At 34.1% G+C, this 10,399-nt stretch overlaps 1 protein-coding gene across 1 annotated transcript; it reads left to right on the top strand.

Annotated features, from left to right (window-relative positions):
- Positions 1 to 5,213: 5,213 nt before the first annotated feature.
- Positions 5,214 to 9,755, top strand: LOC110783171 (uncharacterized). Its single transcript, XM_021987484.2, has 5 exons — positions 5,214 to 5,647; positions 6,604 to 6,904; positions 7,415 to 7,573; positions 7,727 to 8,022; positions 9,279 to 9,755. The coding sequence occupies exons 1-5, from the start codon at positions 5,450 to 5,452 to the stop codon at positions 9,501 to 9,503; spliced, it is 1,179 nt and encodes a 392-aa protein (XP_021843176.1). The 5' UTR covers positions 5,214 to 5,449; the 3' UTR covers positions 9,504 to 9,755.
- Positions 9,756 to 10,399: the final 644 nt, after the last annotated feature.

The raw sequence follows: 10,399 nt of genomic DNA, 5'->3' as shown, positions 1-10,399 counted from the left end.
CTTGTTTTGAGTATACTTTAATACATTTTATCATATAAGGATTAGTAACTCGGAAAATTAATAACTAATTTTTGTGCAAGATTATTAGGAAATTATTTAGATCACTCTCTAACTATATTGCTTTAATAAAATTTTGAACGTATAAGAACAACCAAATGAGTTGTGGCATAGTGGTTAAAAGGTGTTATTAACAAATGAGAGGTAATAGGTTGAAAACCTATAACTAACATTTAATGTAGAATGTATTTATTGTATATGATGTGTCACACGTAAAGTTTGGTTGGGTTGTGTAGGTTAACCGCCATTTATTATGTTCGTGCTTCTCGTGTCTAACGAGTTGTGTCTAGAACAAGCTTAGAAAAAAGTGTCGTGTCGCGCTAACAGATCCTCTATTTAACTAATAGGGATATTTTTAGTTAATTGGATATAAAAGGTGAACAGACGAGCGAATGCACATGTCGTGCTCGTAACAAATTCCTAAAATTATGTGTGTATGATCTATGAGTCTCTATGACACATCGGTGTGTCTTTTGTGCCATGACAAGCTCATACTGTTCGTGTGAATGCACACGTCGTGCTCGTGACAATTTCCTAAAATGATGTGTGCATCATCTATGACCCATCAGTGTGTCTTTCATGCCATGACAAGCTCGTGTCGTACATGTTGGAACACTTTCCTGCCGGATCAGCCGCTCATTGTGGCCCGACGCATACCTACCTATAGTCACATTTAAGTTCTAATTTCCCTCCCCCATTTATAATTTATAATGCACCAGAACAAAAATAATATGTTACATGCGTTTAGTATTTTGCAATTTTTACACTATCATCATTTCATACTTCTTTGACCTTACTCATACAACAAAAACTTGTATATAACGGATGGTGTTATATACTATGGCAATGAATTTAGTTAATAATAATGTGAATAAAAGTCAATATGATTCGCTTAAAAAATGGAGGAATTATATCTTTTATCGGATTAAATCTACTCTTGAGATGTCTGACCTCGGATTAATATTACAATTCAAGCTAACACTACACGACTATGTGACCTATGTCAAAGGAAGATAACAGAACCGTTTTATTTACATCCCATTTGACGTAACATGCGGTAATTTTTATGTAAGATCGCCTTATCGAAAAGATCACTTTAGTTGCTTAATTAATTGGTTTTATTGCATAACTAATTGGTTCTAGTGCTTTACTAATTAATTTCATTGTTTAACTAATTGGTTTCAGTGCTTAACTAATTAGTTTCAGTGTTTAACTAATTGATTTCATTACTTAACTTATATGACATCAAGGTGGTCTTTTCTGTAAGACCGCCTTATATAAAAGTTTGTTCGTAACATGACATGAAAGAGTGAAAGACCAAATTAAGGATCAAACCACCCCTAAAACATATGTTATGTAACATTAATTTGGTGTACCTAATTAGGTAGTGGCAACTCGAAGAGGCAAAAGAGTAAGCAAATGTATTGTCAATTTGTCATGGTGTGACCTAATGAGGACAGATTGGAATTATTGTTCATTTATGATTTGTTCACATCAGAAACAAACACCAATTCAAGTATGAATGAATCGGTGTAAATGATTATCATCTTTTTTTTTTCCATTTCACCTCGGTGAGCTTATCCCATTCTATTTATCATCATATCGTTGACTTTCCCCATTAACTTATCCCATCTTTGACAAGGAGATCCAAATGACATTTAGTATCACGGTCAGTTTTCATTTTTTTTGGTTTTTTTGATTTTGAAAGTTATATGATTTACATTGAATAATAAACTAAAAAACAGTCATACTTATGGAAATCATGTTGATTTTGAAAATTGACAACAAAAAATCGAAAACTATTTTTTTGTGGCTTTCATTTTTTTGTTTTTAGTTTTGTGAAAACAGGAAACGGGAAACAAACTAGTAATGTTTAAAAGACATGCCCCTATCAAATCAATCTTCAAAGGAAAATGATTTTTCATGGAAAACAATTTTAAGGGAAAGGGAAAATAGTTAGGTTTGAAAGACGTGCCACTATAAGGTACTCTGTACGCACGGATATTCTAAAATTAACATTTGACTATTTTTCATAAACCCTTAATGTGCCCCTAAAGGTAATGCATAATTAATAAATCTTGAACATATTAATTTAATAATCTATTTTGTAATTTTCCGTCATACTACATATAATAGTACATATTTTATATGCTACTTTGACCAAAATATTTGTTAGGCTTAATATGCTAATTTAACTAAAATATTGAGTAAATACATTTTTCATTTATTGATATATCGATTTAACTAAATTAGTACGGAAGTTATTTTAGCAAATTATTATTACGTGGTAGACTCTATTATTGTCATATTCTAGAATCATTTTCTATACATAAACAATTGAACACAAAGGGTCGTAGAAAAAAAATAAAAATGAAGTAGATATATACTTCCTCCGTTCCGGAATTATTGCACCATGTTGACTTCACACTTCCCAATGCATGACTTTGACTCGTTATCTCTCGAATTATGTATAAGTAAAAATTATAAAAAATTTATATTTAGAAAGTATATATCGATACTAATCTAATAAGATCTTACACGATTACATTTGTTTTACGTATATTTTACAAAAGATGGTCAAAGACACAACGTGAATAGTGTAAAAGTCAACATGGTGCAATAATTCCGGAACGGAGGAAGTATTTTTTTTCAGGAAAGAGGTTTTTAGCGAGAAAATTTTACACCAAGAAATGATACGTATGATATCTGATGTCTATTTTAATATAATGATAGTTAGACTTAAAAGACGTGCCGCTGTAATATTGAAGAAGGTTAAATTTACAAGGTACTCCCTCCATTTCTTTTTGATGTATCCATTTGGAATCTGGTGTGATTTTTAAGAAATTTGGAATATTGGTTTGTATGGGTATACGTGTAATGATTGGGTGTAAGAGAAATGATTGGGTGTAAGAGATTATAATAAATAAAGGAGTGAGAAAATAATAAAGAAATAAGGTAAGAGAGATGAGTGATAATGATGGGTGATAAAGGAGGTGAGAGAGTGGGTATATGGGGAAAGGAAAAGAATTAAATATTATGGGAGGGGAAAATTAGGTGGGAATATGGGTAGAATCTTTAGGTATTTTGGTAATTAGATAGAAATGTAAGGGTATTTTAGGATAAAATGTATGTCCAAAAATAGAATAGATTCTAAATGGATACAACAATATGAAATGCTTAAAATGGAAACGGATACAACAAAAAGAAACGGAGGGAGTACTATATACTTTGTACAGGAGTAAGTATTAGAATCAAATAATATAGGGGCAAATTAAGCTAGTGTTGTGACTGTGATCCCACAAGTAGAATTTTGGCAATTATATGTATATAAAAAAAAGTCAAGTAATAAATTTTTTTTATTTTATTTTATGTATAATTTGACCTTACACCCATTAATATATTATTCTGGATTCGCCAATAAAACGATAAATTGGGGTTGATGAGATTGTTATTGTAAATACCATTATATTCTCACATGATATAGGACAATTTTCTATCTTGCAACTTTCAGTCATTTTTGTGGGGAATTTGTAACATGGCTCCCTTAGAATAGAGATAGGTAGGGGAATGGATGATGAAGAACAAATTACACAATGCATTGAATTGGAAGCATTGAAAAGTGCAATATTGCTTTTGGGATTCCCTCTCAATCTCTCATGCTCTTGCAACTTGTGACTTGTCCTTCCTTGTTAGACGATTCTTAAGAAGAAGTATGTACAAAGAGAAGCTTAGATGAACAAGTTGTCACTTTTGTCAAGGTTAGTTTGTTCCTCGGGACCTCTTCCATAAAGGGAAAATAAAACAGACTCATACACGCTTTTCAAATTGATTTAATTAGTCATTGCCCTGTCATCATACATAAGGAATTAAGGATAGCAATGAGTTCAACATGTGACCAAGGTTCAGACATACCTTTTCATTTCTAGTGTTAGGGTCTAATTTTGTAACACTTAATTGATATACAGGCTAACTTGACTTTTAATGACCTTATTTAGACCTCTATTCACTTTACATAGACATATGAAGCTTGTTTTTCGAAAAACAAAATGAAATTTATCTTGCAATGATTATACATTATACATTTTCTCATCCCTCTATTTACAATCTTATCTCATTATCTTAATCTTTTCACACTTTGTGGTTTTACCATGTACTCTTAAAAGTTGACCATACAACTTTTGTTATAACTAGACCATACGACCATATGAGGCAGGGGACACTATTTAGAAGTTTGATTAGTTAAAACCTCTAAAAGGGTATTGGTGAAAAAAATATTGAAAAGAGGATTGAGTTAAAACCTCCCATTTTGAAAATGCTTATTTTACCGACTTTTTGCTTAGAGGATTGTTAATGTAACATTTTAAAAGATATTTTTCTCCATAATTACTATCACCTAACAAAATTAAATAAATGCTATAAAGATTAAAGTCCATAAATGTCATTTCACACAATAAAATAGCTAACAACTATTAGTAACCCTTTATGTGTTACCAAACACATTCATACAAACAACTAGCCAAATTTGCTAAACAAAAAGGTAATCAGTTAACTACTAATGCAAACAGTTACCAGCTAGACGCTAAACTCTAGTTACCAAACATGGCCTATATGTTTTTATCAGACACAATTTGCAACAAAACTTTTTCATGGATCAACTAGTAAAGGATATATTTTCCGTGGATCAGCTAGGGATTATTTCGGCATAACCTCAAGTTCAAGTCGCCAAGATCCAACAACTAGTACAAATCTTCTCTTCATTTGCGATCCAACCAACCCAAATCAGAATTAGTCGAATTCTAGTAAACATTGGATATTTGACAGTAGATAGAGGTGGCAATCAAGTTGTTTGGTTTTCACATTCGTGTCATTTCATATCAGGGAGAGGAGACGCTTGATGACGGTTGAATCGGAAAATAATTCACTTTCCGCGATGCTCGGGTCAATTCCGATTCGAGTATCGGGAACGGTTCAGGGCCAAATTGGGTCATTTAGATTGGGCCAAATTGGGTCGGGTCAGTTTTAGAAACTTGGAGGAGAGAGAAATGAAGCCCATTTGAACTATTTCATTTACGGTCCAAGTTATATGAAGATACAAGCCCAATAAACCGTAGTTGATTTTTGCATGTTCTCAAGTCCACAACAACACGAAACACCAACATTTCTTGGTCTTTCCAATCGTCACCACTCACCACCAACAGTATTTCCTTTATCGAGGTTCTTTCAAAATTACCCAGAACATTTATCTTTCTCTCTCCTCGTTTCTTCCCCTCCAAGAACATCCCACCTTCTTATATCAATCAAACCCCTTTCATTTTCTGGGTATAAATCTCCTGCGTACTCGAAACAGGGTACAAGAAATTAGAAGAAATTTAATAATCTGGTTTGTGGAGAAATGGGAAGGAATACAGAAACTAAGATAATACAAGAATTGGTGTTATATGCAGCAAGTGCAGCACTTAGTTGTTTGGTATTATTTGTAGGGCTTAAACAATTAGACCCTAATCGTGAATCCTCTAAAAAGGCCCTTGAACAAAAGAAGGAAATTGCTAAGCGATTGGGTAGACCTCTTATTCAAACTAATTCTTATGAAGTAAGTCATTTTTTCTTTGATTTTATTTCGATTTCTCTTGTTTTTTATGGTTATTCATTGTTTTACAATCTGGGTAGTTTCAATTTTGGGTTAATTTGAATGTTGATTGTGGATTTGATTATTTGGGGTTAGGGTTTTTGCTGGGGATATTTATGAATTATTTTAGTTTCTTCATATGGTTTTTGTTGAGGTAATGTAATTTTACGGGTTGAATTGATTCGTTGTAGTGGAAAGGTTGTGTATAAGTTTCCATTTGAACCTGTGCTATATGGTTCATTGAATACTTTAAATTTAGAATTGATTAAATTATGCTGATTTTGTTGTTTGGTTCATGTTATTTTTGTCATTTTGGATTTCTGCTCCCATTTTCTATGTTTGTCTTACATCAATTAGTACCAATTTTAAGGTAGGAAAACTTCAATGTTGAGGGAAAGTCATCATGGTTTCTAAAGGACTACAATTTGAAACTTTCATTGGTCAGCTTGAGCATTGTAGTATAGTACTTGGGATGACTTGGGGAAAAGGCAAACCCAATTGCCATCTAATGCATCTAGAATTTAAACGTACGATCGAGTCAGCTTTGACCTAGTATAGCGCGGTCAAATGACTACAGAAACTCATCCATAGAGTGTGAAGCCATCATCTATTATGTTCCCGAAGATGATTCTTATATAATGAATATAGTGTTTCCTTATAGGGACTTGCTGACTTGCTGTCCTTCGAAGTGTAGTTTTATTTCCAACTTGTCAGTATAGCATTATATCGAGAATTAGAAAGTACTTGTATTTATTATATGTTTGACTCATAATGTAGGCATATTTTGGCTTGTAGATTTTTGGGGGTTAGTTTTTCGCATCTCATTATATTCATGTGAATACTCCGTAGAAGATAAGTTGTTTATCAAACTATGCAATTTCTTGCTACTTTTTGAAATTTGGTGTTCAATTCTCCTACAGGATGTCATCGCATGCGATGTTATAAATCCTGACCACATTGAAGTCAAGTTTGACCTAATCGGCGGTTTAGATAGCATCAAGCAGGCACTTTATGAGTTGGTCATTCTTCCACTACGGAGGCCTGAGTTGTTTACGTATGGGAAATTACTTGGTCCTCAAAAGGGAGTTTTACTTTATGGTCCTCCAGGAACCGGAAAGACAATGCTAGCAAAAGCTATTGCTAAAGAGTCTGGAGCAGTTTTCATCAATGTGAGGATATCAAATTTGATGAGCAAATGGTTTGGTGATGCACAAAAACTTGGTACGTCTAAAGCTTGAATTTGTCTGCAGTTGATGACTTTATCATGCTTGACTCCTTGTGGTGGTCTTGGAAACGCCTCTTTTGTTCTCAATTTCTTTTTTGGTGGGTGGGAGGCTATATACCTGTTTGCATTGTGTTGGTAGAGCATGTCAAATGTTTATGTTGTGTTCTTGCATCTCATTATATTCATGTTAATACACCGTAGAAGATAAGTTGTTTATCTAATTATGTCAAAAAGATATATTTTCTTTATATTATTATGCTCTCGGTAGTTTTAGAAACCATGGGATTTTGGAATTAAAGAGTTACAGATTCTTATACCTGTAAAACAATCTTTTTATACCATGCAGTACAGACAGACTATTTTAGATAAAGTAATGGATACTCGCTTTCTTATTTAGGAAAAAAATTGAATTTGTCTGTTACATCAAGTACTTTGGCTGACTATTATATCGACCATTCTTATAGCTGTTACCATAATAACTATAATATCTTCTTCAATTTTTGCAGTTTCTGCTGTATTTAGCTTGGCATACAAACTACAGCCTGCTATCATATTCATCGATGAGGTTGATAGCTTTTTGGGACAGCGCAGAAACTCTGACCATGAAGCATTAACAAACATGAAAACTGAGTTTATGGCTTTGTGGGATGGCTTTACGACTGATCGTAAGTCAATTGCTATTTTGATTTAGTTTACTTTGAACACAATGGGTTATGCTTCTTAACCAAGAACCCTTAGTTCTAATCAGCACACTGAAATATTGAATTCACCCCCAAGCTGTCCACTTAGCTTATGATAGTTTCATCTTGTTTATGTAGAAAATGCCAGAGTGATGGTTCTTGCTGCTACAAATCGTCCATCAGAACTTGATGAGGCTATTCTTCGCCGGTTTTCTCAGGCCTTTGAGATTGGAATTCCTGTTCGTAAAGAGAGGGCAGAGATTTTGAAAGTAATTCTGAAGGGTGAAAGGGTAGAGGAGGAGATCGACTTTGACTATCTGGCTAGCTTGTGTGACGGAAGTACTGGGTCTGATCTATTTGATCTTTGTAAAAAGGCTGCATATCTTCCAATCAGGGAGCTCTTAGATGATGAGAAGAGTGGGAAACCCCTTCATGTAAGCAGCTTTTTCTGTTGCACATTACGTATTGTTCCTTTCCTTTTCTTTTCTGTATACAATTTAGGTTTAACCAGAGTCGGATATGTTATCTTATTGCTAAACTTGGAGTTCTTAACCACATCTGGTTTGGAGCTAATTTTTAAAATTGGAGATTTTTTTAACCCACCCGAGGTAGTATGAATTATACGGTCGGAGTGATGTTTGACATTGGAACTCTGGCTGGGTAGGGGCATGACTTTTGAGTTTTAAGTTTTGAGACAATCATTTATGCCCTCCGACCCTAATTTTTGGGCCCTATTTCTTGTTTTAGGTCATGCAAAAATGATAGTACTCTAGGCCACTTAATCTTGGATTACTGAGATTCAGATTTTAATGATAATTTAACTTAGAATTACTGCAAATGTGGACTCTGTTGATATAGTGGAGATGTTAAGTAATGAATTGGGAAAGATTTGGTTATTTATTATAGTTCCTAGGAAAAACCCAATCGAATGGCTTATTTAGGCTCCGTTTGGTAGGGCGTAAAACATTTTCCAGGAAAACAATTTTCCTCTAATTTCAATTTTACATTGTTTGGTTTGCAAAGGAGTGTAAAACCATTTTCCCTGAGAGTAAAATTGCTTTCCCAATGATGGAAAACCATTTTCCCTTCAAAATGAAAGGAAAACTGTTTTCCTTCCTTTTCCTTATCTCTCTTGTACACTCCTCTCACCCACCACCTGCTTAATTTCCCTTTCATTTTCCTTATGTTTCATCATTTTTCTTACATGAAATCAAACAACGGAAAACTAATTTTGGAATTGCACTTTTTATTGTAAATTGTTTTCCATGAAAATCATTTTATACTGAAAATGTTTGACAACCAACCAAACGGCTTATTTGCACCCGGGTGCGCCTTAAGCTATACCCAGGGCTATAATAGAACCCCAATTATTTAGGGATGGAGGAAGTACTAAAATACATATTAGGGTGTGTTCTATTCACCCGATTTTGATTTTCACTTATTTCCTGAGCTTATCTGAACTTATAAAAACTTACTTTAGTTATAGATTTTACTTGAGTAACCCTTATTTTTCTCGAACTTATGACAAGCTTGATCATGTTTAAATGAAGTAGCTTTTCACACACGATATTGTAAACACGATTTGGATAATTCATTATCAAGGGAGGTAGTCGCAGTAATAATAAGTAGCATTTATGCGGTTGTTTACTTGGTGAATAGAGTTGTTAATTGGTGTTCTGTGCATTTTCAGGCTCCAAGGCCGCTAACACAAACTGATTTAGAGAAAGTCCTTACTACATCAAAAAAGACAAACGTGGCTGCACATGAATACTCGAGGCTAATGTCACAATCATCTTCCTGGCAACCGCAAGAGGAGGGAGAAGGATTACCTGTCCAAAACATGATCAATGAGCTTTCAAAGCTTGTTCTCGCCCAAATGTTGAATATGCAGGCTGATAATAATCAAGAGAACTAAGCTGCAACAGTTGCTGAAGTTTAGTAGCTAATCAAATTTGAAATTAGTAGTCAGGTGGGTTGGTTAGGATTCTCCTCTGATACACAGTTTTGTCGAATATCTATACACTACTTAGTATATCATATAAGATGCGTTTGGATAGCATTAAGCCATTAATATCTATGTATAATTTCTGAATTTAACTTGCTCATTTGTTGGGTGCCTATGATTTTGATATTAATTTTATTGCTGATACAAGATTTACTTCTGCCAGTTTCTCAGGCTTCTCAGGCTCCCTTTTGTCAGATAACTTTTTATGTAGAGTCTAAATCATTTTCTTCTTCTGGATTAGAAGCTTCTAAAAAATCTTGTATGAAAGGTCTTGCAGGTAACTTGTATGGAGGAAAATCTCAGGTGAATGTTCATGGTTGAGCTGTCAAAAATTGACCTGACCCGAGAATCCAACCTTATTTGTAATTGACCAGAACCCGAAATGTTGTTAAATAGGAAATCGTAATCCGGCTTGTATCCGACCTTTAATGTTTTCAAGTTGTGCGGTGACGGTGAAAAGTCAAATGGAATAATCTTTTAGGTCCATGAAGTAACACCCATGCAAATGTTGTTTGTTGGTAATTCCTATGAGTCTATTACCACCCATATGGCATGTTATCAGCTCCAAGTGTTGATATATGCAGTCCATCCTTAGTCATACCATACTACATAGAAATAATAACTTGCCATTCCATCATTAATTCACAGTTCAACAACTCCATCTTCTTCCTAATAGCTCTTCTTCTCCATCGATCCACTTCTCGGCCTCCAGCTTCGCAATCCGATCCTTCTAACTCATATCATGGGCTCAAATTCAGAGTTAGTAACCCACCAAGGAGGATGTCATTGTGGAAAAGTAAGATACA

The sequence above is a fragment of the Spinacia oleracea genome, chromosome 3 (genome assembly GCF_020520425.1).
Source record: "Spinacia oleracea cultivar Varoflay chromosome 3, BTI_SOV_V1, whole genome shotgun sequence".
Lineage (NCBI taxonomy): Eukaryota > Viridiplantae > Streptophyta > Magnoliopsida > Caryophyllales > Amaranthaceae > Spinacia > Spinacia oleracea.
The sequence above is the reverse complement of the archived record's forward strand: the minus strand, read 5'-3'. Positions and strand labels throughout refer to the sequence as shown.